The sequence below is a fragment of the Colletotrichum costaricense genome (assembly GCF_030867565.1).
Source record: "Colletotrichum costaricense strain IMI 309622 chromosome Unknown Scaffold_1.1, whole genome shotgun sequence".
In the NCBI taxonomy this organism is placed as follows: domain Eukaryota; kingdom Fungi; phylum Ascomycota; class Sordariomycetes; order Glomerellales; family Glomerellaceae; genus Colletotrichum; species Colletotrichum costaricense.
The window spans coordinates 1,759,519-1,786,041 of NW_026848230.1; the positions used below are offsets into that span (position 1 = coordinate 1,759,519).

The following is a 26,523-nucleotide window of genomic DNA, read 5'->3' on the forward strand; positions in this document are numbered from 1 at the left end:
CGAGCATCCACATTGTCTGCGGCAGAAAGAAGCAACCCATGGTTGGCAGTCCTACGACGCCAGTACACAAATCTGTAAATGATTGGGCACTCTGGCCGTCGTTATTCATGGATTAGAAGTCTACTCTAAGTCTGTTGATTTCTTTTTTATGTACAATTGAATTTTGGCGTTCAACAACGCCTCTCTGTCCCGGCATCACCAGGGTGGCAGAGTGCTTCTCCCCAGGACTCACATTCACTTTCCGATAGGGGGGGAATGTTTAGGCGCAGGGGTCTAAGATCTCCCGGACGAACCATCTCCAGGGTTCCGGCTCCTGATTTGTGCTGTTGGGCCCTCTTTGGATTTTGTGCATCATCTCGGTGGACCCTGGGTGTCCTTCCCGCGCTCCATAGTGCGGCTGAGGATCGGGCGGTCCTTTCCGACGTCCTCCAGGCTTCGTGAGCTTCATCCGAGGTCCAAATCCAGGATCTATGCTTTTCCGTTGGTGACGTTGCACATGGAACTCTCTCTCGGGCTCGAGGACTTTCCGGCCGGATATAATGGTCAGGTGCAGATAAATAGCACCGGCAGATGTGTTTGGCGATCCGCCATAAGATAACTGCAAGGGTGAGGCAAAGGCAGGGCGGGCCTTTCGTTACTCGGGTATCATTGTGTTCATCCACGTCGACCGCTCCGCCTAGAGGCCCTCTCGGTGTTGATTCGGTTGAGTGGCTGCGGGCAATGCTTCATCGCCGCTTCCTGCTGTCAGCCGTCACCTTGGCGGAAATGACTGCATCTCGTACGACTGCCACTCCGTGGCCTCTGTGGCATCCGGCCGCCGACCTCTACCGCTCTGCCCCGCAACCGGCCTCATCAGGTCATGCAGGTTACCCAGCACTTTGTCCTCGCGCTCAGGCTGATACTTCTCGGCCCCTGGCGGAAAGCCGCCGAGCATCTTGTCTTCGTGGCCGTCGCCAAAGGTATCGGGGCCGTGCTGGTGCGAGCCGAGCTCCGCGGTGGGCACCCCAAGCATCTTGGCCTCGTGGCTCTGCGTAAAGGTATCCGGGCCGTGTTGGAACGCGCTCAGCTCTGCCGAGGGTGCCGTTATCGTCGCTGTCGTCGTCGCCGTCGGCTGTGAAAGGTCGAAATTGGGCCCGTGGTGAAACTCGCCGAGTTCGTGCTGTCGCCGCGGCACGTCTCGCACGGCAACCTCGAGCTCGTGTGCGCTAGGGACCGGATCGGGGTCGTTTAGATTTGTTGTAGAGTTGGCTTGGGAAGACGCCGCAGTTGACGCAAAGCCGAAGCGTGATGTGGATTCAAAGGAAGGGTTCGACGCAGCCGGCGCGAACTCGTTGTGGATAGCGGGATGGTCGAACTGGTGACGGGGCACGGTAGCAGGCACGGCAAGTGCGCTTGTTGACACGGTTTGTGGGTAGTGCCAGGAGGATAGGTTAGGCTCAGACGACGGCGACGACGTGTGCATAGGGATCGGGTAGGTCATGGTATTGGGAGACCCCCTATCGAGGGGTACGGGATAGCTCATCGTCGCCGGTGATCCTTGATTGTATGACCCTTGATTATATGACGGGTAGCTCCCTGTTCCCGGATGCGCCCCGTACGGCGCCGCGTACCCTCCGACGGCCGGAGACCCAGCGATGGATGATGACCCTCTCTCGAGACTCCCGCCGTGCTTTGGCTCGACCTCGCTATATTGCGCAGTCTTCGGTTGCTTGCGCCGCCACCAGAAGAACGCAATGGCTCCGATCAAGCCGACAACACCGATGGCGACGCCTACGCCAATTCCCGCTCCGGCCCCTGGTGATATTCCCGTCGTCGTTGGTATCGCCACAGCTGTGCTGGTTGCTGTCGAGGCCGTTTGTGATGCAGCCGTGGCTGTGGGCCCTGATGTGGTTGTAGATTTCGTAGTCGTTGTAGTCGTCGTGGTCGAGGATAGTGTCGCCGAGTTCGTGCTGACAGCCACATTCCCTGAATAGATTGTCGAGTATGCTCCGTCGTTGACGGCGCTGACGCTCGTCATGACCCAGTGCTGAGCCGGTTGTGTGTCTGTCGCGCTCGCCGAGCCCTCGATGTTGCTGTTCATGAATAGATTCGATTTCGGATGCACGTCGAGCACGTAGGCGGTCCCGTTGGCCACGTTGACAAATTTGTATTCCCCCGTCTTCCCGTCCCATGCCGAAACCTCCCAAATCTGAGACTCGTCCACTGACGACTCCTGCAGACAGGCCACGGTGTTCCCGGTCGCCGGTTCCTTCGCATCGTAGCAGACTCCCAGCTGCTGCTTGACTCCCGCCTGGTCGAGGCGCATGAGGTAGCGGCCTTTGACGTCGCCAAAAGGTTGAAACTGCCACGCCGCGGTGCCGTCGGTTACGGGATGCACTCGGAGGCCGACATCTCGAAGCTGGAGGTTGAGAGCGAATGGTCCGGTGCTGTTGTCGACGCGCGTTTCCGATAGGCGATACCACGCATTGGAGTCCAGTTCCGCCATCGTGGAAGCGATCGTGCGACGAAGGTTGTTCCTCTCGTCGCCAGAGGATAATCGTCGTCGTCGTCGTCGTCGTCGTCGAAACAAGGCCGAAAGAAGGGGGGTGTGGGTGAGCACGGCGGGCAGATGACGCCGGGTACCGCTGCAAGCAGCAAAAGAGGACGGGGAATGTTTTTGTTCAATCGACGGTCTGCGAGCGCATGGTTGCCCTGGGCCTGGGAGAAATGACATCGCAGGGGTGCCAGTGGTCGCAGCGGGCCCGGATGCCGCACACCGTGGGGACATTCTGCGCGGAAAAGGACAATAACTGCTCAGAAGGATCGCCAAGAGCAATCTATGTACCGGGCGATGCAACGTCTGGACCCGCAGCCCAGCGCGTGGCGATGGGCTAAGCTGAAAGTGCAATTATAGAAAGCCGCCAAAGAACAAGGATCACTGCACAAATCCAGGGGCTCTGGGGGGGCTGTTCCATCTCTCGCTGCCCATTTGGCGACACGAGACATTGCTAAGGTCTGACAACTGCTCGCTATCGATTCAGAGACGCAGGCTCGCTCGCGTTCGAAGACGTTGCCGTTGGGGGTGATGGTTATTCGTCCATCGTTTGGCGCGGTGCAGCAGGGCTGACTTTTGGCGCTTATTTCGGGCACCAGCGCAAAGTGTTCTTGGGAAAGTAGACCCAAGACTCCAGCCGCAAGCCACTCGGCGGGACGCACCTATGGCACCCGTCCATTCAGGTGGCCGCATTGTGGAACAAGTCTCGCAACGGGTTGGCGATGGGACAATGTAGGCGCAGGGGCTGGACAGCTCGAAGGAAGCGCAGGCTGGTTGATCGCCCTGGCAGTGGAGAGCGGGAGAGGTAAGACGCCATGTCAAGCGTCGAGCTACCCGCACGATTGCACGATTGCGCCCCGGCAAACCGGTCTCTAGTCCCAAGAATGAGGTTGAACGGGGTGGCGGGTAAGGCGAAATCCATCCTGCTGTCATTTTAGCCGCACGATATTCTCCTAAACGGCTGCCTGTTGGTCGACCCCTGGCATCGAGCTCACGTCTGCTCTACTTAAGTTGATGCGTTCGCCATGAGTTTTGAACATTGGTGGCGAATGGCATGGCAGTGCTCTTCTTCGCACACGCAACGTTGCGCAGCGCATTTGACTGCGGTGTCCTGATGTGGTGGAAACTGAGCCGACCAGCTGACGGTCGCAGGATTCGGAGGGTCTGCGCGGACAGCGAGCTGCGGTCCGTCAACAGGTATCACGACAGGGCGGCATATCTTTGACATCGACTGATGGCATTGACATACCATCATGCTGCCAGCTGTGAGGTCTCCCACGATGTCTCGCCGAGATCGACTTGGCGAAATTGATGAAGCTGCTGGGCTTACCCGAGGGATACCTCGTGGGCCAGCACTTTTCGAGTAGTTGTGACTGACGATGAGATGGCCAGTAGATATTCGTCAATCGACGCAGCCGAAGATTGATGGGTGTTTCCTTGACGGGTCTCTACGTTGCTGGCGAATCGTAATTCCGTACTCTCCTTGGCCATCGGACCACTGCGGACTCGATGACGATGGCTGTATCATTCCCCCGATGACCTCAAGCTGCACCGATAGATATCGAAAAGATGTTCGGAATGGCTCCCGCGGGACCTGCGATGTCAAAGTGATGTTGCGTGACGTTGGTAATGCGTGACGAGCCCGAACGATCCTGTTGGGACTGTTTGCCTCTGGACAGTGCGTGCAGCAAGCGTCATCCGATCGCTCCTTCCTCACGTCCTCCACACTCCACCCGACCTTCCGCCGGAAACCCACGACGGCCCGGCCCGGGACAATTCAACTTCCTCCGACAGACATTGTTCGGATGGACCCGGCGGGAGTGGGGCCATTATTCTTTTATCGCCCGGATCAACAAATGCAGAGCGCAACGTTCTTTAGATTGACTACTTCATACGCATTACATCTGCAGCTTAGATCGGCGCCTCATCCGAAACCCACCACCCACCGCACTGCCCATTACTCGCGACGAAAACCGCCCCTTCAGCAACATTCGCGGTGGACCGCAACTCGCCCGGCGCCCTACACTGTCCCCCGTGGCCCCCGGGGTTCCTTCCGTGCCCGTGACCTTCGCCCCCGGTCCTGAACGTGTAGCAGATGCCCGAAAACATGTGATACAGGCTCCCGCCGCAATCCGCCTCCCCCTGGCATGCAATACAGCAGCTCTCCGCCGTCTCGGCGATGCGCTGCTCCCGCACGACGTGCCAGCTGTGGATCGCCTCGACAAAGTACGTCTGCGGCGCGCCGTGGCCCGAGACCAGGTTGTTGGCCTGGCAGGCCTGGTAGACGGTCTGCGTGGGGTTGGCCACCTCGTCGGTGATGGTGGACGTGACCGTCGTCGTTGTCGTTGCCGTCGTTGCGTTTTGGACTGGTGCTGTGGCGGTGGTGGTGGTGGCGTTGGGCGCCGGGAGGGTGATTGTTGTCGTCGCTGCGTAGGATGCCGTGATGGTTGACGTGCTGGTCGTGAAGACGCGGATGACCATCTCGCAGACGACGGCTTGTGGGAAGAGGGGCGGGTCGGCTTTGGCGACGCCGGCCTTGTCGACGCCGAGGACGAGGCTGTCGTCGTTGGCTCTGTAGCTCGAGTCTTGGAGCTGGGGCCTGCCACCTGCTGGTCGCCTGTGGTTGAGGGCGGAGGCGAGGGGTGTGAAGCGAGGCCCGGCTGTGATGGTTGTCGCGGTGCCGAATGAGGTGACGTGCGTGGTTGTGGTGACGGTCGATGTTGAAGTGATGGGACCCGTCACTGACCCTCCTCCTCCTCCTCCACCGCCGCCTCCTCCACCTCCGGAGACAGTGGGCGTCACGGTGATGGTGCTGGTGGAAGGGATAAAGTAGCTGTACGCGGTGACGGGGAATGTGTACGAGTACAGCCGGGAGAAAGTCGGGACGCTGCCACGGTAGTCCCGGCCAAAGTCCGTGTAGCACCCCTGCTCGCCGGTGACCGTCCGAGGCGGGCTGTCCGAGACATTGCGGAAGACTAGGTGGTCCCTGGCCTGGCAGATCTGTGCCAGCAGAGCTACGGCTGCGGCGATGGGAGCCTTGCTGGACACCATGGTGGGCTTAGTGTAAGTGTGAGGGTTGATGGAGCGAGCGGGTGATGGATGTTGTTTGCTTCTTCGTCTTGTCATCTTGCGAGAATGATGCGCTTATAACATGTCGTCGACTCGGCAGGGTCTGTGAAGGGCACCCTGATGCCGGTTGGAAAGTGTATGACAGCATTAAGACGCCACGACTGGCTAAGGAAGCCGTCTGCAGCTCATCGAGCACATCGATCGTGCCTCCGTCATCCGGCCTTTGGTGTAGAAGCCGTGTAATGCAAGGCATCAGTCATCATGTTAGGATCCCAAAGTTCACCAGGGAGTGGGCGTCTCGGGTGGCGCAGATTAGGTTCCGGGACCTCGAGACAGGACCCTGATGGAGCGATGACTCTGATTTCAGATGCGTCTTCGTGCATGAGGTGACAACATCTGATCCTGCAAAGCATCGTGGATGTGATGAGCTATCCACTTATCTACGGCTCAGGTGGCACCGCATCCTAAATTGATGCGAGGAAGCTGGTTCTGGAAGTCGGAGGCAGACCTCCCTACAGTTAATAAGCAGGACACACAAGAACCAGAGATGATCGCGATGAACTTGAACTTCTCGCCTTGAACTGCGCCAGGCACTGGCGATATAAATGTCGATATCAATACCACTATCAGTTCATCCGAACCAGGAAGAGGGCCCACCTCAGCTGCCGGTGTCAGTGAATCACCGTGTGTGTATTCACGTGGTATACACGGGAGGAAGCCTATATACCCCCCCTCAAGTCCAATTCCGTCACCAACGGCAGCAGGCGCCTCACAGGCCTGTGAGGTCAGGTCAAACTGCCGTTTGGCGGGATGGTTACGGGCGAGCTTGATCAACTGGCTTAGCCTACACTAGGGTCTAGGTTCGAATCCCAGCTTGAGCACCAGAGATGTAGCCCCCATTCGCCACCGGGGGGGTGAACTCTTTTGTTTTTGGTCACGTGTGATGAACGAGGAATTCCTAAGTCTGAACTGGCTGGCGCCTTTGCTGTCGTTGTGCCAGCCGTACATCGGTGGGATTCTGAAGTCCCCCTCTTAGTTGTCGGTCACGTTTTGGGATCATCTACCGAGGTCGTCTTGTCATTGTGGCAGAGACGACGGGAGTACCATTTGAATGTATCTGGCGCTCGCGAAACTCTTTGCCAGGCACGACCATCCGCGGATCTATTGACCAAGGAGTACTTCGTGACTTATATATCCTCTCGTCCCCCAAAATGACTGGAGGCTAGCTACCCCTATCTGCCATAATTTCAAAGCGGAGAACGACCTTTGGAAAGACAAGGGATGCACATCTAAGACGAGTCAAGTCATTCCGACAAGGCAGATAGCTTGCAGAAATAAAATACCGTCATGCGGATGATCGAAATACCATGGGCTGCTCCTCATTCTTGCACGGTGTTCAAGAGCACGCCAGTCCCTTTGTTCCCTCCGAGGTTGTTCTCTCCGAGGGAGATATGCATCCACAGGAACTACGATACCTTTGAAACGTCCAGATGCTGAAGACAGTCGCCAAAGCGATCGCTGCCGCGCTCTTCTTTTTGTCTCTCCAGGAGCAAGCCCAAAGCCAGCACCATGAGACCATCGATTCCAACAGCATGGCCCCATTCAACAACTGATACGGGAAGACGTGATTTCGCGCTACAGAATCACGTCACGCCTTGCTTTGACGCCAGATTTAATGCCGCCAGGAAGTCCCGGGTAGAAAGCAGCATCCATAGAAACAGACAGAGGCTTGTCATGAGTACGGCAAGGGGTGCCGACAGTCAGCTGAGAAAGACCGCGGGGCATCACTGTCTTCCGACATCAAGTCGGCCGAGATACGGATCGAAGTCTCCGCAGCTCGCCATGGAAGACTATTCCCCAGATTAAGCGTCACGACTCATCGATTCAAAACCTAGCCATGGTTACGAAGGACCGAGTGCTGATTCAGGTATACTCCAATACCAAGCCATGCTCCGTCTCGCGCACTGCCTTGTCAGTGACCAGCCCGCTGCCTGTCCTTTTGCGCAAAAGGCTCAGTTGGTGGTTTACCACGACCTCCCCAAAAAGACTGGCCCAGATAAAGATACTCACTGTGAGCCAACGCGTCCACACGCCTCTACACAGGACAGAGGGCAAAAGAATATCATTTCGGACCTGCGAATTCCAAAGGGAAAAAAAGAGTTGAGCGTCCATCTTCTCCCCGGAGACGCCAAGAATCGTTACTGATCTAGTACGCCATCGTCGACTCTCGCAACGCCTGCTAGGGCCAGTCCAACCCCCCATCCACGCAGTCAAGACTCTCTGCACCTGATAAGTTGATGCCTCGCAGAATACGACAGTGTAGACTACGCCAGTGTTAAGAACGGAGGCGCAGACTGTCGACAGTGCAGAAATGGCGGCACAAAGCGTCACCAGGAGTCAACGTCAGTAGAGTTAGGCTTCAGCGTGCAGGAGCGGCGACAAGTAAGGATCGGCCTTGGACTCCATCATAACGGGGCATCTTTCCAAGGCGGTTTCAAAGTCTCATTCAATTGAGTTTGGCTTTAAGTGCAGTTGCGAGAGAAAGCGTAGGAATGGGAGGGTAGGCAGATCCGTTGGCATAAAGTTAGTTGCGCCGAACTTCAGATGGCCCAACTTTGGGGTAGACTTTGCAACACCCTGGCTGGCATCTTCAACACTAAAAACTCTGCTCCTGAATCTTGTTCTACAACAAAACAGCGACTAACGATGCAAAATATCAAAACACATTTCATGGAAGTCCTCGGGAGGCAAAAATGGACACTGTGGGAATTGAACCCACGACCTTTCACAAGGGCGCGTTCCTGACGGAAGTGCGAAGCGAAAATCATACCCCTAGACCAAGCGCCCGTTATTGAAGATTTCCTCCCAAAAGCAGGATTATCAATGTGCTCCCGTCCCCGCCCGCCTGCGCCAACCAGCCGCTCTCCCGACAGTGGACCGGAGTGAGCTCCCTGACGGGGCCGGACAACAAGGCAAGGAAAGAAGAGGATCGCGCGGGGCCACGATGCGGCATCGATGATGGAATCCCTGGCCGGAAACCGCGGCACGCTGCGATCTGATATTCCGTCACGATTGTCGAATCGTGTCGAGAAGACTTGTCGACGTGTTCTGGCTCCGTGGACGATTCTCGGATTCCCACAGCTGACGATAGAAGACTCCACGACGGGGCTCACGATGTTTCCTTCGTCTGCACAGCGAAACGCCGAGGAATGGTGGCCAGCTCGGAGGTAAGCTCAAAGACGAGCGGCTCGCCGTAGTGTACCGTATCCGCCTCCCAATGCCGCAATCGATCCCGAGAGGTGCGCTCATCAATGGGCGACCATCAGCTGGGCGCCGGGACGGATGCCGATGCCTTGCACTGCTTACGTTGCTGGGTTAGCCAGGCCCCTCAAGGTTGCAGAACCAAGCAGAGCAAGCAGACGGGAATGTCGTGCGATGGTTTTTTGACGCCGAAGTTCAACCACCCCTCACGCAGTGCGCGCGCAAGGAAAACCCCGACAGAACGCCGAACCACCTCCGGAGGGGTCTCTCGAAAGCTTGACGACAAATCTCCGCGGTCCAACCCAACGGCGCATGAGGGATTGGTTCGTGCATGCTGTAGATGGCTAGCCAGAAGCGCCCATGCCCATTGTTTCTCCGCAGCTTCAAAGGCTCAATGTCTGCGGATCTGCTACGGTCCGTCTAACACCAAGCCCGGTCGTGTGTAACCGACAGACGATCGCCTGTCGACGGCGGATAACGATTGGAGAGCGTCGTAGAAGTGATTAGGTGATGAGAACACATAGTACACACAACCCAAGCCGCTTTCGCTTTGAATGATGGAACGGCGCGCGTATGATGGCGGTCTTGGAAGGTGGTTTGTTACCCCTCACTCAGGACCGTGATGCTTGATAGGATGCGCGCTGTTGCTGATTGTCGCGACTGCACGCTCTGCATTGCATGGGGGTTCTTGATCAACGCGAATTGGCTCAGCCACCTGGTCGCCAAAAAGACGAGATGGATGGCAGCTCCTGGTCTAGCTGCACAGCAAGAGTGCTGTCTGCGGCCTTGGGGTTGAAGATTTGCCGGGGTCGGGTTGGACGCGGCGTTTCATCGTGCCATGGGCGGTGCTGCCAACTGAAGCGGGCAAGGGAAGCTCTCGTTCGGGTGGAGGGCAGACGAACCACGCGGCCAATGATGGGACGTCTTCAGCTTTCCCCATACATCTACTGTGTAGGTACCAGGCAAAAAGACCACTGAGACCGACTTGGAGATGCCGAGCCAGAGGTAGCTTTCAGAGCTCCCCGAGTCTCCCTTTGCGCACCTTTGTCGCCCAGCCTCGCTGCCGTCTCGAACCTTGCCGATACCTGTCCGATATCTGACTGGCCCCAAGGAGATACTCTGGAAAGGAGGGGCATGGTATCTCGGAGAGGTGGAGGAAGTGGGAGAGGTGAGGCAAAAGGCCGCGGGAAAGAGGCACGAAAAGAGGAGATGGAGGCAGCCATCACATTCGATGAATCGATTCCATCGAACCAGCCCAGACCCAGGACTCAGCACGGCCAGACAACGGCAGATTCGCGGCAGCCGGATTCTCTTGCCTCTTTCTGACGTCCATGTACTCCATTCGCTGTGGTTTTGGTTCCCCGCCCTGACCCTAGCTGCGAGTCTGAAAGTCCCGGTCAGCCGGCGATGTATCAATGTATCGTATCGATGCATCGACGCTCTTACAAGACATAAATACAACCTCCCCTGGCCGGTTTTCCGTCGACCTGCCTTTCCACTCCATCACACACAACAAACATCTTCATCTACCTCTTCTACAGATCTCCGAACTTCCGGATTTCCCATCTTGATTTACTTCTATATAACAACCTCCCTCCCTCCGAGCTTCAGTTTCTCGATCAACAACAACTCAAACCCTTAAATCAGTCACAATGGTATTGCTCTCTCGTCACATCCGCTCCGTTGCCCCTCTGGCCTCTCGGGGACTTTGCACGTCCTCAAAGGCATCTTTCCTCGCTGCTCGACCCGCATTCAGCCGGGCCTCCCCAGCATCCTCGACTCTCCCTCGCAAATTGCCTGGCCAACTCAATTCGATCCGCACACTAACAACTACTCGCCAAAACCAGGTCAAGGTTCTTGCAGTCCTCTACGACGGCGGTCAGCACGCCAAAGACGTGAGTTCTTTCTGTCTTCTGTCTTCTGTCTATTGCCTACTGTCTGCCATCGCCGCATCCTCTGGGCACCCGCCCGCCAGGAACGTCACCATGATAGCTTCCCGGCGGAGCTTTGCCCCGCCGTTTAGCTGAGCTTAGTGCGGGGATGACGGGAAGGTGCGGGGCTCGGAGGTCGATCGCAGATACATCGGCATCCTCTCGACCCCTCCCGTCATCCACCCTCCATCCTCACCCCTCCCCCAACTTCTTGGCGACGTGCAAGTTCCGAAACTCCCAATGCGGGGTGCATGGCATCAATCCCTGAAGACATGGCATCGATCCTGCAAGACCACGATCGCTGACTTGACGATACCACAACAGGTCCCCGGCCTTTTGGGAACCACCGAGAACGAGCTCGGCATCCGCAAATGGCTCGAGGATCAGGGCCACACTCTGGTCACCACCTCGGACAAGGAGGGCGAGAACTCAAAGTTTGACCAGGAGCTCGTCGACGCCGAGATCATCATCACCACTCCGTAAGTCACCCAGTCACGCATTACGGACGAAGGACTAACAACCGCAGCTTCCACCCTGGCTACCTCACCGCCGAGCGCCTCGCAAAGGCAAAGAACCTCAAGCTCGCCGTCACCGCCGGCATCGGCTCCGACCACGTCGACCTCAACGCCGCCAACAAGACCAACGGCGGCGTCACCGTCGCCGAGGTCACCGGCTCCAACGTCGTCTCCGTCGCCGAGCACGTCGTCATGACCATCCTCGTCCTCATCCGCAACTTCGTCCCCGCCCACGAGCAGATCGAGCGCGGCGACTGGGACGTCGCCGCCGTCGCGAAGCAGGAGTACGACCTCGAGGGCAAGACCGTCGGCACCGTCGCCATCGGCCGCATCGGCGAGCGCGTCCTCCGCCGCCTCAAGGCCTTCGACTGCAAGGAGCTCCTCTACTACGACTACCAGCCCCTCTCCGCCGAGAAGGAGGCCGAGATCGGCTGCCGCCGCGTCGAGGACCTCGAGGAGCTCCTCGCCCAGTGCGACGTCGTCACCATCAACGCGCCCCTGCACGAGAAGACCCGCGGCCTCTTCAACAAGGACCTCATCTCCAAGATGAAGAAGGGCTCCTACCTCATCAACACCGCCCGCGGCGCCATCGTCGTCAAGGAGGACGTCGCCGACGCCCTGAAGTCGGGCCACCTCGCCGGCTACGGCGGCGACGTCTGGTTCCCCCAGCCCGCGCCCGGCGACCACCCCCTCCGCACCGCCAAGAACCCCTTCGGCGGCGGCAACGCCATGGTGCCCCACATGTCCGGCACCTCGCTCGACGCGCAGAAGCGCTACGCCGACGGCACAAAGGCCATCATCGACAGCTACCTGAGCGGTCGCGAGGACTACAAGCCCGAGGACCTCATCGTGCACAAGGGCGACTACGCCACCAAGGCGTACGGCCAGCGCGAGAAGAAGTGAGCGAGTTTTCTCTGGATGTGTCGATTGGAGTGGAAATCATACCCCAATGAAAGGTTGTGTGTGAGGGAAATCTAGCGTTTGTTTTTAGTAGTTTTTGGGCATTAGCATGAGCATTTGACTTCCAACGAAGTCTAGGTTACCGTACATAGGAATATAACCTGATGCGATGCAACTCCGTCTCTCCCTTGGCATTGATTGGGTGATTTGTCTGGACGGCTTCAGCCGCTCGGGACTGTCTGGCGCAGAGTCTGGCCACGCCCCTAGGTGGCAATCCAAGACCCGTTGGGAGTGGTCGTTGGGCGAAAGGAGCAGGGGGGGGGGGGTCGACCCGAGGCTCGCGGCGTGCTTCCCTCCAGCTCTCAGCATGCCATCTCTCTGCCAAAGCAGCAAGATACGGAGCTAAACTCTGCCTCTTTTGTCTTGTTGCTGCTACGCTTGCACGGTATGTATACCTTGCTCTTCACCCGAATCGTCGGGCCGGGCAGCACGTCTTCTTCTCGCGGCGATTTCTAGCGCGGGCGATCTTGCTCAAGACGACTCGACTCCGCCACGTGAGCGTGATCGTGAGCCGTCATAGTCACACGTAGACGTTATCTTCTGGGAGTGCTTGTACCGTTTTGTTTCTATTTCAGAAGGCGCCGCAAAAAGGCGCCGCGAGCTTGAGCCGGCAACGCTATTTCGTATGACGCTCGCTCGCTGCCATGAATCCTCCACGCTCTAGATAAAATCTTTTTGCATGCCAGAAAGCCTTGGAATTGTGAATTTGAAAAAGACTGCCACCTCGCTCCGGTGCGAGCAGCCCCAGCCGACGCCAAACGTCTCTTTCACTTTTCGAATCCAAAGAAAAAAAACTCCTCGGAATGGGAACCCGGACCATCCCCAGCGCGCCGCCACTCGCCGTACGGCGGCGATATGCAAAATTAATAAACATGACCTCTCAGACAGGTACGCAGAAGCAGCAGGGGCGCGAATCGCCCAAGCCGCGACTCCTCTCTCTTTTTCTTTCTCTTTCTGTACCTCGCAAACCCTCACCCTCCGGGTTCGGGCGCGATCATGGCCTCTTCCAAAACTGCCACCACGCCCTCTCCTCCCCCTCTTCATACCCACGATGCCTCGCCTCCCTCTTGACAACCTGCTGATCCCGCCCGCGGATCCGCCAAAAGTACACCGGCACGCCCGCCACCACAAACAGCACCACCGTCACCGTCTGCAGCGGCTGCGCAAACACGGCGCGGCTCAGCAAAAACAGCGAAACGCAACAAAAGATAATGGGCGTTGTGATCCACGTCCGGTACGGCCTGTCGAGCTGCGGCTCGCGCACGCGCAGAATAATGAGGCCCAGCACCGTGATAAAGTAGAATGTGTACCCCGCGACGCCGTAAAACGTCAGCAGGGTGCCGAATTCGCCCACGACGATGTACGCCGCCGTCAGCAGGCCGTTGAGCACGAGGGCCCAGACGGGGGTGTAAAAGAGGCCCATGTCGTCGTCGCCGAGGGCGCGGATCAGGAGATTTGCGAGACGGCCGCGGGAGGTGCGGGATGTGGTGACGGAGTGGCCGCCGCCGCCGTTGCCGTTGCGCGACAGGCCGATGCTGCCAAAGACGGACGGGATGTAGCCCTCTTTGCCGGCAACGTACACCAGCCGCGACGAGGTAAAGGTCGACGAGTTGAGGGCGCCGAAGCAGGATGCCGAGACAACGAGGGCGAGGACGAGGGAGCCGACGGGGCCAAAGACTTTTGCGCCGAATTGGACGGCGATCGTGTTGGAGGCGTTGACGGCTGCGAGGGGGAGGACGAGAAAGTAGGCAATGTTGGCGAGGACGTAGGAGAGGATAACGAGGGGCATGGCCGTGTGGATGACGCGCGGGAGGTCGCGGCTCGGGTTGCGGAACTCGCCGACGACGTAGTTTGTCTAGATGGTCAGCGGCGCTCAGAATCTCGAGACGAAAAAACTTACATTGTCCCAGCCGTCGTAGGCCCATAGTCCCGCGTACAGGGCGACGGCCCAGGCGGAGAGGTCGGTGGAGGTGCCCTCGAACCACTCGTGCGACTTCCACTCCATGTTGGCCTTGCCGGTGACTGTCTTGCCCGTGATGGCGACGACGATGCCAGTCACAGTAACGCCCAGCAACGCAATAAACTTGAGAAACATGAGCCAGTCGTTGACTTTTGTGCCGAGCTTGGTGGAGACGCAGTTGAGCAGGGTGACGGAGACGAGGGCGACCATGGCGACGGCCTTGTTGACCCAGGGGCTGAGGCTCTCGGCCTCGGCGCCAATGGCGGCGCGCACGAGGTACTCGCCCATGATGATGGCGATGATGGCGGCGCTGCCCGGCTTCAGCACCAGCACGGCCACCCAGGTGAAGAGGAAGCCGGCCATCTCGCCCATGATCTTGGCGAGGTAGACCTGCGCGCCGCCATTCAAGGGTATCGCGCCGCCGAGCTCCGCGTAGCTAGCCGCGCCCGTCCAGGCCAGCACGCCGGCAATGACCCAGACGACGAGCGCGGCGCCGGGCGAGCCGACCTTTGAGCTCACCTGGCTCGGGCTCGAAAAGATGCCGCTCCCTATGATGAGGCCCACGATGAGACTCAGGCCGTTGAGGTACGTGAGCGTCTTGTGCTTCTCCAAGCTGCCGCCGCCGAGTCCGCCGTTTTGTATCGCGGTCGAGGTGGGCGCGCCAATGGGTGCGTAGCCGCCTGCGCCGCCGGCGCCGGCTGTGGAGCTCAAGGGGAAGAGGTTTGCGGCGAAGTCGAAGCCCGAGGAGACGGAGTAGGAGCGGTCATGGCGGTTCGGTCTCCCTGAGGAGGCGGCGGCGGCCGGGTTCGCGGCGTCTAGGGGGTCTTCGGCGTCAAAGGAGAGCTTGCGGGAGGAGGATATGGAGGGACGCGAGGAGGGCAGGTCTGAGACGACAGAGTCGGCGCGGGAGGACGAGGCGAGAGAGGCGAGCTCGAGGGAGTCGCGGTGGGATTGGACATTAGCGTATGGTGGCATGGTGGTCTTTGAATCGGGGTGTCGAGGGAACACTTTCGACCTGGATTTCGTTCGAGCGTTCGGGGGTTCGGCACTGGGGCTATCGCATGTTGCAGCGGCCAATGTGGGAAAAGCAATGGAGTGTACGTGATCGAGTGCCCTCGATTGTGGGTATTAGAGTAGTGATGTCTTTTTCGAATTTCGTGACGTCGTTGGCATATACGTTTCGTTTAAAGGAGTCGTGACAAAGTTGCGCCGGGCCCGTCTGTTGCGCGCTCTCTCCAGGGCTCTCTATACCCACTTCCCTACACGCGGAAACCGAAACAGACTAATGATCCAGGGGAAAGAAGCGGAGAGGAAAGGAAACATCCAACTAGTAGCTGTATGCTTGACTGTGGTTGATGTCCGAATAAGTTTGGCCAACGGAACAAATGGGGTCTGGGTGAGGAGATGTGGTGGCCGGGGTCGTATGTATCGGTAGAAAGTGTGGTCACTGGCGAAGGGAGTTGTGCGGATTAAGGTTGAGGCGGATGAACAAAGGAGGGAAGAAAGAAAGATTGAGTTGCGCCGAGAACAAGGTGGCATCCAGATGCAACAATGGCCCCTGGGTGTCTGGACTGGCAAGACTGGGTTGTGGACGGCAGACTCAAGGGTTCGTTCCAGTGACGAACTATCGAGTCAAGTCAAGCATCAGCCAAGTCACTTTTGCCTTTGAGAGTACGGTATCTGCAGATGTATCTTTTGATTCAAAGGGGGCAGTTTTACTGCAATTTGGCTGGGCTTCCAGATTGTTGACTTCCCACAGCCAGCAGTGCAGCACCACAGCAGCACCACAGCAGCAGCTGTTTCGCACCCGCACGGGCCCACGAGCAAAAAGTACGCGGATCAACCCTTGATTGGCCCCCCATCGAGATCCGCGGCACGGGCAGAGCGAATCACATCTTGGCGCCTGCCACCGGTTTAAGAGTGTGGGGCGCAAAGACTTTGGGACAGGGGGCCTCCCCTTAGCAAGCGTGAACAAGCAAAGCCGAAATCCTTTGAGCCGCTCCAGGACGAAGAAAAAGCCACCAAAGCCCACTGACCGCAGCGCCAGGGGGGAAGGGAAGCTTAAGGGATAGTGGGGCAAAGAGGCCTTGAAGAGCTGAAAGCCTCCGACAGACGGAAGCACAAGGAAAAAGGAAGCTCGGATCCGCGTCGCCGTCCCACCTGCAATACGCGGGAACCCATCACCACCACGTCCGACGGCAACACCACCACCACCACCGCCCACGATGCCGCTCGACGACTACGCCTCCGCGGTAGGCGGCGGCCTCAAGCTCAAGGGCGCCAAAGTGACCAAACCGAAAAAGAAGAAGAGACGCGACAAGACCGACCTCGAAAAGAACCTCGAGACGGGCGACCAAGGCAGCAGCAGCACTGCGCTGGTGAAGCACCGGGAAGAATCCGCCGGCGACTTGAAATCCAAGTCGAAAAAGAAGAGCGAGGACCCTGACGAGGACCGGGACAACGACGATGACGACGAGGGCAGCGGCCGGGTCGTGCAAAAGACGGAGGCGGAGAAGCGGTATGAGGAGAGGAAGCGCAAGAGGGTATGTCTTTTCTTTTCTTCCTCCCCGTTTCTTGCAGGGCAGGATTCGCCTCGTTGCCATCTTTCGATCGCTACTCTGACATCTTGTACCAAATACAGCTCCTCGAACTCGCAGAATCGTCAAGCTCCCGCCCCGAGCTCCTCAAGACGCACAAGGAACGCGTCGAGGAGCTGAATACGTACTTGTCCAAGCTGAGTGAGCATCACGATATGCCCAAGATTGGGCCTGGTTAATACTTGCTCCGTGGAGACGGCTCGTCAAGAGGGCTCGTCAAGGAGGCTCTCGAGCAAAGCGGAAGAGGAAGGGGTTGTTTTGTCGGTTGGGATTATTTCGCTTCTTGGATGGATTGGATGGAAAGAGGAAATGGAGTTTTTGATCTCGGCGTTATTGTATACCCTTTCCAAAGTCTGGGAAATCGAAAACATATTCATCACCTTCGCGTTGCTGGTGCTGGTGCTGGTGCTGCCATTCTGCCACGGAGCTCCCCTCCCTTGATGCAGAGAGATGACACCGCGAAAACAAGCAAGACATCAAGCAAAACAAGGTAGATGGCCCATCTGAACACCTGACGCCCGACACCTACCCAAGACTACGTTGGAATGCGGGCAGTCCCGCAATCAAACACGGTAGGCGAAAACAATCTAGCTCTCGAACGTGTCAAGGAATGCGGGCATCATGTCTCAACCCAAACGTGTGTGTCAAATGATTTGTTTTCATTCTTTTTTGCACAAAATTCTTCAGTGTTGTTTGTTTCTCGAGTTCCTTTGGGTCTGCCAAGGAACTGTACTAACATTTCAGGTTTCCCCATCGTGATGATGGCCTGTTTTCTTCCGCTTCCGAATTCTTCCCCCTCGCTCCTCCTCCTCTGCCACCCCTAGGCCAAGATGTTTCTCAGTGTGTCTCCCATTCTATTATCCCCTCCTATCCAAAAATCAAATGTCGGCGCCAAGGCCGCGCGTAGTCTATGTATCGTTGTGTCGATTGTTGTGCTGTGCCCACCAGTTTTGTATGCAAGGAGTGAATAGACCGTTAGATGTCGTAAGTAAGTTGTGATGCTGATGTGTATGTGTGTGCCGCCCGACCAACCAAAACCCGCTGCCCAAAAAAAGGAATGGATTAAATATTTAAACAGAAAGTTCATCAACGTGGACGATGAACGTTGTACACGTTCGAGTGGTGCTGGATGCTGTTCTAGTCTACAGCAACAGCATGGCGCCGGCTACAAACGCGGCGAGACCAATGGGCAGGACGGAGACGCTGCCGATGGGGACGGCGACGTTTTGCAGACCGCCACTGCCACCGCTGCCGCTGGAACCGGCCGAGGTGGCGGCGGGTTCGGGGTCGACGGCGACAAAGGACGTGGCGGTCACGAGGACAACGTCGCCGTTGGAGGCGGTCGACGTAAAGGTGGACTTGACCTCGCTGAACGAGGTGGTCCGGGGCGTGCTGCGCGTAGTGGTGGTGCCTTGGCGGGTAGTGCCTGATGTTTTGTTAGCAACTTGATGCAATCGGATGGATGAAATGACGAGTCACGAGGCCAAAAAGATCATCTACCAAACCCTCAACTCCAGGCTAACATGAATCGAGCGCTACAAAACCAACATACCAGATACAGACACAGTCGACGAAGCGGAGGACACCGTGGGGGACGAGGTCACGACCGTAGTAGTCTCAGAAGAAGGGGAAGCAGACGTACCCGGCGCGGACGCACTCGAAGACCCCGGGGAGGCCGTGGTGGGAGCGGACGAGGGGGCAGAAGAAGGGGGAGGGGGAGAAGAAGAGGAAGGAGACCCACTGGTCGTCGGAGGAGACTCAGTAGAGACGGTGGACGGCCCAACAGGAGTAGAAGAGGGAGATGCTTGCTGCGACTCCGATTGAGACGTACCAGAAGAAGGGGCTGCTGCTGAAGTCTGCTGCGTCGCGGGGGTGCTCGAGGCGGCGGGTTGTTGCGATGACTGCTGGGGCGTGGTCTGCGCTGCCGAAGTCTGTTGCGGCGTGCTAGAGGACTGCTGGACCTCTGCGGAGGAGGACGGCGGGGGAGCAGCGGAGGAGGTGGCCGGAGTAGACGGCGCTGGGGTCGGAGTCGGGGTCGGGGTGTTACTGGCCGGCGGCGCGGACGAGGCAGACGGCGTGGAAGCTTCCGAGGCGGAGGGCGTGGGAGTGGCAGCGGGAGCAGCGCTCGAGGTGCCATTGTCCTGACGCTTCTCTAGCTGACCGAGAGCAGAAGCCAGCTCGGCGTCATCCGCCTGGAAGGCAGCAATGGCTTCCTTGTCCGAGGCATAGACGCCATCCTGGTAGCGGTCGGGGAAGTAGGCGTGGAGGAGCCTGTGAATGAGATCCACTTTGGCGGCGTCCTTGACCTCGCCCTCTGCCACCAGGACCTGTTCCTGATGATCTCTCGTGCAAGGTCGTGCCCGGTGACCAATGGCCGAGGCGAGACTGAGGGTCATCAAGCCGCACACCAAGACGGTGAGCAGAAGACGGCGTGCAGCAGTCATTTTGTTTGGCGTCCTGGATGATGGTGATGTCGTCGTGATCCCCTTCTGGTTGACAACAGGCAGCAATCCCTCTTCAAGGTGGTGGTCGTACTTTGTGTCGAAAGTCATGGTGGCGAGATGTGTGAGGTGCTCCCAGGTTGTTTATAGACAGGACCAAGAGGCCAGGAAGGTTACAAACACCCAAGACGGCAGGACGGAAACGACAGTTGGATGGACGCGGAAGTAGGTGTGCAGGGGACCAAGTGTGAAGTTACACACAGCGAGTGAGGGTCTGTCTAGCGTCCCGGCTGCAGCAAAAGGCGGCGAAAGATGTAAGAGAGGGGGGAAAAGATCCAATGGCCCAACAAGTTCAAAGAGAAGGCTTGCAGGTATTGTATAGGTCGCAAGCGGCCTCCGTTTCTGATGTGAGGAAGAGGGGCGAGAGGCGATCTAAAAGGTTGGATGAGCGGTGGTACCTGGCCGGCCGAAACCCTCTTGTCTGGTGGGTGGTTGGGGGTGAGGCCAAGGATGGAGTTTTCTGCGTAGTGAGACCCGTCGAGCTAACAGCTTTTGGGATGTGAGGGTCGGCTTGAGGCACGCCGCGCGCTTCTTTTGCGGTCCCCGGGGTTCGGTATCAAAAGCAAAGGAAAAAACCTTGCTGCTGAATGTTTATCGTTTGAGAATGGACGGAACCGGGAAACTACTGCGTACCCGTCCAATGGGTGGAAGCTGACACTGGGCGATAGGTATGTGTGTAGATTGTTGCGCAGTCCCGCCAATTTCACGAGCCTGAGACTTGGCTTGGAATGTGAACAACTCTGAACAGTCGGGGTGACGAGAATCTACCGTGTTGTAGGTGGCGATGGACAACAGCAAAGGCGAGCGAGCGTCGTAGCAGAACAGTGACCGAAGGATGATCAGATGAGAACTGGCAAAGCGAGCGAGCAAAGGGGATTGGCGTTTAAACCTGTTGAAGATCGTCCCAGGCAGAATGCACATCGGCGTCGCCCAGTCGGCTGGGGGCAACACATCTTTGTGCATATAAAGATTCCCTGTTTCGCCGCCCCGACGACGTACCCCTGTCCTGCCGGCCCAACTCGAGCTATCCGTCCCATTGCTTCCATGGATCCGTTCTAGCTGCGTAGCTCTCTGTCAGTATGGATAGAGTGACGAACCGAGCCCCGGTCGACAGACTCAGTGTAACCCTCTCCGCCGTGAACCAAACCGAGCTTCCCATTTCATCAGTCCGTCCCCATCTTGCATCGCTATCGCTCGTCACTGGTGTCCATCGCGTCTGCGGCGTGCCGGGACAGCCTCTGGAGACTGGAGTCTGCAGCAGCTCGTACAGGGATCGTCAGGCGCAGCGTCCATCCTCGGCTCCAGTCGATATTGAATAATATTTTGCTGATTCTGTCCCAATTTTGGCCGGGAATGTCAAAAGCCCATTAATTCCTCCGGGCGTGGCCTCTGCGCTAGGCAATGTCTTTCCGTTCCCTGATACCCACTGGCCCCAAAGCCACTTGGCTCATGTTTTTTTCTCAGGAGTCGCCCGGTGCTGCCGTCGAGTGGATTGTGACATCACCAATAGCATCAGACCAGCGGCGTCTCGTATCGTCTCCGAACCCATCGTCAGTCTGATTCATTGTCCCACACTTTGCACATACCGCGTACAGAAGTGCAGAGAGACGTACGTGGGCTACGCTACGCCGCGATACGAGTCGTCTGGTGTCTGCCAACTTCAGATGCCCCGCGATGGTGCCGCACTCGGTGACTTTCGCGCCATCCACACATGCAAGACTCTTGGTGATCAGTCAGACCATGGGGGTTTCTCGTCCAATTGCCTCCATCCTCGCATCGTTGGCTCGTGGGAGGGGAAGGGGGAGCTGACTGTCGGGGCCTGCACCCAGCCGCCCTAGCGAGTGCCCGGGGGGGTCTTGGAAACTCGGTGCGGTGTGCTGCAGCATCTTTGCGACATCCACCGCGCTGGCACTGCATGCAGGTCGATTACGAACCCACTGCCGGTCCGGTCAGCTTTGCAGGCATGATGTCCCAAGGGAGCTGATAAGACTATTTTTGCTTTTGGCTTGCCTCTCCCGTCAATAGAGCCTCATTATCACTCCCTCTGCGTCTGTCTGTGGTCCGTCTGTCGATAGAACCTCTTTGCATAAGAGAGCCATCTCCCCTGAGCTTCGTCGCGCCTGAATCTGGTGTGGAACACGTCAAACGGCGAGGTGCAACTGTACAACGTGTGGGCTCACGCATCCGTCTGATTTGATGGTCTTTTGTCCTAGCTGGTACGGGAGGTGGCTGTGATGGTCGCCGTTTGGAGCGTTGCGCACCTGAAGCCGCCCGTATGGTTTCTTAGCCCGTCTGACCCGTTTGACGTTCTGTTTGCGTGCGTTTGAAACAGCGAGCCATCACCTATCACTGATCAGACCGACAGATGGGGCTCGTCCTATTCGCGGTGAATACTCCGTAGTCGCTGTCCACAATCGAGTGACTGATCGACTCGTATTTTGACTTTTTTTCTGCCCAGCGTCCGGTTTGGGGGAGCGGCCCAGTGCGGCTGTCTCTCCAGCATGTCCCCAGTCCCTGCCAGCCAATCCTCGACCCGCTGCAGGGACCAGGTAATACGAGATGCGGCCCTCATCCTCGAGACTCTCGAATGACGGGTGCTGGGGCGGTCGGGCAGCCGAGTGCCGGGGCCTCGACCCTTTTTTCGCACTCGTCGATGCCGATGCAGGCTTCGTGGCCCGCTAGAGCATCCGGATGCTAGCGGGAGGCGAGGAGGCTGAGGCCGATGTGCCAACTCGCTATTCGTACGTTTGACGGGCACTGACGGGACAAAATGAAGATGGTGGCGTCCGGATTGGGAAACGGTCAGCGGTGCCCCACGATCTGGTGGTTTGTGGCTTGCCTGTTGATTCTCCGATTGATTGTTATTTTTGGCAGTTTTAGTAGCAGTGCTTCAGCAGTACACTAGGCTGGCGACGCCCAACAAGTGTGAGCATCAAATGCGATGTCGACGATCTGGCGATGCTGCAGACCGACGTTGAGCTGCGAACAGCACCCACTTGGGATGCCCCGATTTTGGCCTGGAGACTGGAGACGTCGATTATGTCAGAAGTCCACCATATCGCAACGTCGCAACCTGGCTTTCTCTCGCAGGTGGACTACATGTGCATCATCGTGAGGTCGCGAGCAGCAGATCGATAGAGCCTGGCGTCACCACAAGTCCACCACAGCATGTCCGAGCCGACGGGCACCAGGCTGGCACGGCTGGCGGCTGGCCTGACGGGTCCAATTGACTTTTTCATCTCGTGAAGGGCTGAAGACTGATTCCGCCCTGGCTTGGCCTGTGCCGTGTCGCGCGTGTGTCTTGTTTGTGGTTGAGATTACTTAAGAATGACACTGCGACGTCCACATTGCTCTTTTCTCAAGGCGTCAGGCCAGGCCATGCCTGCAGGAATCTGGCAATGTCCGCCGCATAGAGGCTCTCGAATGGAGGCTACCATGGTTGAGTGTCGGGAGATAAGGTCACCGACGTCTGGGATCACGTCTGGAACGTCCCTGGGGTGGGCGCGTTTGATGATGGCGAGCTTGATCGCGGTGTGTCTCTCGTCAGCCTCCTCTTCAGACTTGTGGAAGAAAGATGGTCGACGGCTTCTGATTCTTGACTTCGGTCCCGGACGGGAGACATCCTGAGGTTCCTTACCTTAGAGGCCGAGTACATGGCTGCAAGTACCTTAGGTAAGCTGCCGTTCGGTACCCGGAAGACACGCCCGAGTGCCCCGCCAAGAGAAGCAATCGCAAGAGAACCTCTGCGGCATCAGGCTCAGCCACAGGAGGTGACAGGCTGTGTTGTTTGGCCCTGTGGCTCGTGCATCTTGTGAAATCCGGTGGGATCTGTCTGCTGTCTGTCACTGCCATCCACTACGTGCTGACTGTCGCTGCTCTGCTGTCACCCGCTGTCCACTCGCGTTGGCGCATTCCTCCCTGGCGCCGCGCGGCTGATGGACCGCTTTCCCAACAGAGACTGCTAGCAGACAGCCCACTAACCCAGCCAGCCCAGTCTCGCAGATGACAACACAGCTGCCAATTCGCATCTTTCATGTGATGGAGCTCCCCACAACCGCCGCCTCGCCGTCAACTTGTTCCCCAGCCTCTGACACCCGTGGCCTGACGTGAAAGAAACACCATCATCGTAGCGACGCCCCAATCACCCTGCGACAGCCCACGGCACCCGTCTCGCTCAATTCCATGTTACCCAGCATCGCCAACACAGTGATTCCCAATCCCCAGTAACCGAATGCTGGCACTCGTCACCAATGCGATAGCTCCGCCATGCCCGCGCATCTCGAACCGAACGCTCTCTTCGGCCACGATACAGAAGCAAACGATGAAATCCGATCTCTCAGCCGCTCCCCGCATCCCTATCACCACCTCAATACCGAGCTCCCTCATCCCGCCCACCGTCTAGTCTATAAGCCTCCCAATGCCGCACCGACGCCGCCGAGGACATCATCAACAGACTCTAGCCGAACCCCATCTCCCTTTCCATCGTTCGCCAAGGACTCTTCGCAGGGTAGCGACAGCGGCACCGAAGCCGACGATGAGCACTTCCTCAAGGGGCTGCCGGCGCCCAAGGTCCGCCTGCACAAGGGACTAAGGGGGCAGAACGAGGTGCTCTCGGGCTCGTCGACGCCCCTCTTCTCTCCAGACCAGGAAGAAGATGCCTTGCGCAAGCAGAAGGAAAAGGAGGATCGGAAAGAGGCCCGCAGGTTCCTCAACGATCGCAACTACCGCCGCACAAAGGAGCTCATCCGGCGCGTGTCAGAGTTCATCATTGTGGGTTCGCTCTTCGCTGTGGTTCGCTCAAATCCGTTGGTGAAGCCACTGTTCACCGCGTGGATCAGAGGTATGTTACGTCCAGTCCGACGTTGGAACTGCAGCTCACATGTTCAGAACTGCGCTTCCCAGCCACGCTCATCACCTCTCTCATGATCCTCTACCCGGTCCGACTCTTCGCATGGTCAACCCGCCATAGGGCCTCGTCAAAAAAGCCAGCCATTGCCGTGCCCACCGTCTTTGACCCTGCGCCCATTCTGTATCCTCCGTCTGTGACGCTCCTCGTGGCGTTATTAATATCCCCTGACAACCAGGCGGTCATCCTTACAAACATTATTCTGAGCATTTCTTCGATACCCAAATACTTAATCCCGACGGCTCGCGCTCACGAAGCCATTAACCCCCTGCAATGGGTTCTATCCTGCGTTCCCATGTGGCTTTCGCAGCAACACCCGGACGCGACACTATCTAGACCGAGCATCAGCCCGGAGACGGCTGTTCTCCTGTACCCGCTGCACCAGACGCTGCTCGAAGTGCTGCACTATCTTACTACGACGAGCCTGCTCACGGCTGAGCTGCAGCTGCTCTCCATTGCCTTGATCAATGTGCTCCTCCTCGCCCACTCGCCACAGGCCACCATTCTCCAAGCGCTGCTCTGGGGAGGCGGCGTGGGCGTGCTCGTCGTCTGCGGTCCGGTGATTCGATGGGGTATCGCCTTGGCTAGGGTTCCGAGGCTGCGCTTCAGGCGCGTTGGGACCCCGTCAAAGAAGTCATCCGTCTTTGGGTTTCTCTCCGAGGGGCTCTCTATGCGGCGCTTCAAGCACGAGCTGCTGGGCTCATCACTGGAGGAGTCGGCATCTGAACTGGGCGATTCCGAAGAGGAAATCATCAACGGACCCTTTGCGAAACCCACGAGAGTCCGGACGTTTGGCATGGCCGATATGCCCTCCCGAGGAGAGCGCAAGATGAGCGCCTCTCCTGATGGCAAAGCCCCAGCATCACCAAACGGGTTCGCCGCTGAGCGACGCAACACGTTTCCGTATGCTTTGCAGCGGCCGCGGCGGTCCCTGACACACACATCAGCAGGCCGAAGGAAACGCACCGCGTCGACAACCGTCCGCTCCTTCTTCAAGCTGACGGAGGCGCAAGCCACCATGAGGAAATGGTCGTACGCAACATATGTCTACACTTGCATTGTGCTCATCATCTTGGTGCCTGTGCGAGAATACATTGGTCGCCATGCGCTGCTGGGTAACGAGCCCGTCGGCTGGGCACTGGGATATCTCTTTGGCGAGCTGCCGTGGTTCAGGTTCAAAGTGGTTGAAGCGAACCTCGAGAGATGGATCTGTCTGCCTGCACGCCTGAGCGAGGACGTTGCAAAGGCGTCCTGCCACCAGGGGTGGGTGCAGCACATTCGGCTGGCCGACTTTGGCGAAGCCAACACGCGGCTCCTGATGGCAGCGTACTGGCTTGCCATTGTCATTGTCGGCTTGACCGTGGTCATTCGCCTGGACCCCAAGTACGAAGTGGACACGAGGCGAAAGGTCTTCCACTTCATGATGGTTGGCATGTTCCTCCCTGCAACCTTTATCGACCCCGTCTTTGCGGCTTTGGCACTATCGCTTGTCCTCGCCATCTTCCTCATTCTCGACCTCCTGCGGGCGAGTCAGCTCCCGCCGCTGTCCCGGCCCATCGCCTCGTTCCTCACGCCGTACGTGGATGGCAGAGACCACAAGGGGCCCGTCGTCATCTCCCATCTGTTTCTGCTCATCGGCTGCGCCATCCCTCTCTGGCTGTCCCTCGCCACCCTTCCGCGCTCCGGCAGCGGCTACTTAACCGGGTGGGAGGTGCCGACGCGCGAAGTCAGCATGGTGGCGGGCGTCATTTGCGTCGGTCTCGGCGATGCTGCCGCATCTCTTATTGGCAGGCGGTACGGGCACAGAAAATGGGTCTGGGGCGGCGGCAAGAGTCTCGAAGGCAGCGTCGCGTTCGCGGTGGCCGTGTTCCTTGGGCTGATGGCGGCAACGACCTGGCTTCGGGTTGGCAGGTGGCCCGTCGCGGCGGAGCAGCATGTGGCGTGGCCCACGTCGGCGCGGAACGCCGGCTTTTGCGCCAGCATGGCAAGCTTGACGGAGGCGGTCTTGACCGGCGGAAACGATAACGTTATTGTGCCGGTGGTCCTCTGGACGTGTGTTAAAAGCATCGGGGTGTAGGGGCGTGACATGGGACTGGCGTTTTCAGGGGGGTCAGGGTTTCACGAGATGGTTTTCTTTTACAAAATACTCCTAGAACATGGGTGATCATGATTATGAATGCAACGCCTCGGTTTGCCTGTCTATGTGCCGTGTGATTTTCGTGAATCGGTTCGGGGAAGCTACAGATGCTAGGTTTCGCCACTATGCTTTCGCCTCCCGAATGCGCTAAAT

The 26,523-nt window shown here is 58.0% G+C and overlaps 11 protein-coding genes across 11 annotated transcripts; 3 read left to right on the top strand and 8 right to left on the bottom strand.

Moving 5' to 3' along the window:
* Positions 1 to 259: 259 nt before the first annotated feature.
* CCOS01_00638 (uncharacterized protein) lies at positions 260 to 448 on the bottom strand (the record flags this gene model as incomplete). The annotated part of the gene is made up of 1 exon (XM_060448835.1): positions 260 to 448. One exon carries the CDS (start codon positions 446 to 448, stop codon positions 260 to 262), a length of 189 nt encoding a protein of 62 aa, XP_060320273.1.
* A 303-nt stretch (positions 449 to 751) lies between these two features.
* On the bottom strand, positions 752 to 2,485 carry CCOS01_00639 (uncharacterized protein; the record flags this gene model as incomplete). Its single annotated transcript, XM_060448836.1, has 1 exon — positions 752 to 2,485. The coding sequence occupies one exon, from the start codon at positions 2,483 to 2,485 to the stop codon at positions 752 to 754; it is 1,734 nt and encodes a 577-aa protein (XP_060320274.1).
* A 531-nt stretch (positions 2,486 to 3,016) lies between these two features.
* Positions 3,017 to 3,226, bottom strand: CCOS01_00640 (uncharacterized protein; the record flags this gene model as incomplete). The annotated part of the gene is made up of 1 exon (XM_060448837.1): positions 3,017 to 3,226. The coding sequence occupies one exon, from the start codon at positions 3,224 to 3,226 to the stop codon at positions 3,017 to 3,019; it is 210 nt and encodes a 69-aa protein (XP_060320275.1).
* Positions 3,227 to 4,444: 1,218 nt separating this feature from the next.
* Positions 4,445 to 5,584, bottom strand: CCOS01_00641 (uncharacterized protein; the record flags this gene model as incomplete). Its single annotated transcript, XM_060448838.1, has 1 exon — positions 4,445 to 5,584. One exon carries the CDS (start codon positions 5,582 to 5,584, stop codon positions 4,445 to 4,447), a length of 1,140 nt encoding a protein of 379 aa, XP_060320276.1.
* A 4,107-nt stretch (positions 5,585 to 9,691) lies between these two features.
* On the bottom strand, positions 9,692 to 10,297 carry CCOS01_00642 (uncharacterized protein; the record flags this gene model as incomplete). The annotated part of the gene is made up of 1 exon (XM_060448839.1): positions 9,692 to 10,297. The coding sequence occupies one exon, from the start codon at positions 10,295 to 10,297 to the stop codon at positions 9,692 to 9,694; it is 606 nt and encodes a 201-aa protein (XP_060320277.1).
* Positions 10,298 to 10,515: 218 nt separating this feature from the next.
* On the top strand, positions 10,516 to 12,212 carry CCOS01_00643 (D-isomer specific 2-hydroxyacid dehydrogenase; the record flags this gene model as incomplete). Its single annotated transcript, XM_060448840.1, has 3 exons — positions 10,516 to 10,758; positions 11,119 to 11,273; positions 11,321 to 12,212. The coding sequence occupies 3 exons, from the start codon at positions 10,516 to 10,518 to the stop codon at positions 12,210 to 12,212; spliced, it is 1,290 nt and encodes a 429-aa protein (XP_060320278.1).
* A 1,051-nt stretch (positions 12,213 to 13,263) lies between these two features.
* On the bottom strand, positions 13,264 to 15,204 carry CCOS01_00644 (amino acid permease; the record flags this gene model as incomplete). Its single annotated transcript, XM_060448841.1, has 2 exons — positions 13,264 to 14,124; positions 14,170 to 15,204. 2 exons carry the CDS (start codon positions 15,202 to 15,204, stop codon positions 13,264 to 13,266), a joined length of 1,896 nt encoding a protein of 631 aa, XP_060320279.1.
* Positions 15,205 to 16,454: 1,250 nt separating this feature from the next.
* CCOS01_00645 (uncharacterized protein) lies at positions 16,455 to 17,005 on the top strand (the record flags this gene model as incomplete). Its single annotated transcript, XM_060448842.1, has 2 exons — positions 16,455 to 16,772; positions 16,871 to 17,005. 2 exons carry the CDS (start codon positions 16,455 to 16,457, stop codon positions 17,003 to 17,005), a joined length of 453 nt encoding a protein of 150 aa, XP_060320280.1.
* A 963-nt stretch (positions 17,006 to 17,968) lies between these two features.
* On the bottom strand, positions 17,969 to 19,378 carry CCOS01_00646 (uncharacterized protein; the record flags this gene model as incomplete). The annotated part of the gene is made up of 2 exons (XM_060448843.1): positions 17,969 to 18,252; positions 18,379 to 19,378. The coding sequence occupies 2 exons, from the start codon at positions 19,376 to 19,378 to the stop codon at positions 17,969 to 17,971; spliced, it is 1,284 nt and encodes a 427-aa protein (XP_060320281.1).
* A 3,044-nt stretch (positions 19,379 to 22,422) lies between these two features.
* Positions 22,423 to 22,982, bottom strand: CCOS01_00647 (uncharacterized protein; the record flags this gene model as incomplete). The annotated part of the gene is made up of 3 exons (XM_060448844.1): positions 22,423 to 22,605; positions 22,807 to 22,887; positions 22,965 to 22,982. The coding sequence occupies 3 exons, from the start codon at positions 22,980 to 22,982 to the stop codon at positions 22,423 to 22,425; spliced, it is 282 nt and encodes a 93-aa protein (XP_060320282.1).
* A 611-nt stretch (positions 22,983 to 23,593) lies between these two features.
* CCOS01_00648 (cytidylyltransferase) lies at positions 23,594 to 26,310 on the top strand (the record flags this gene model as incomplete). The annotated part of the gene is made up of 2 exons (XM_060448845.1): positions 23,594 to 24,167; positions 24,215 to 26,310. 2 exons carry the CDS (start codon positions 23,594 to 23,596, stop codon positions 26,308 to 26,310), a joined length of 2,670 nt encoding a protein of 889 aa, XP_060320283.1.
* Positions 26,311 to 26,523: the final 213 nt, after the last annotated feature.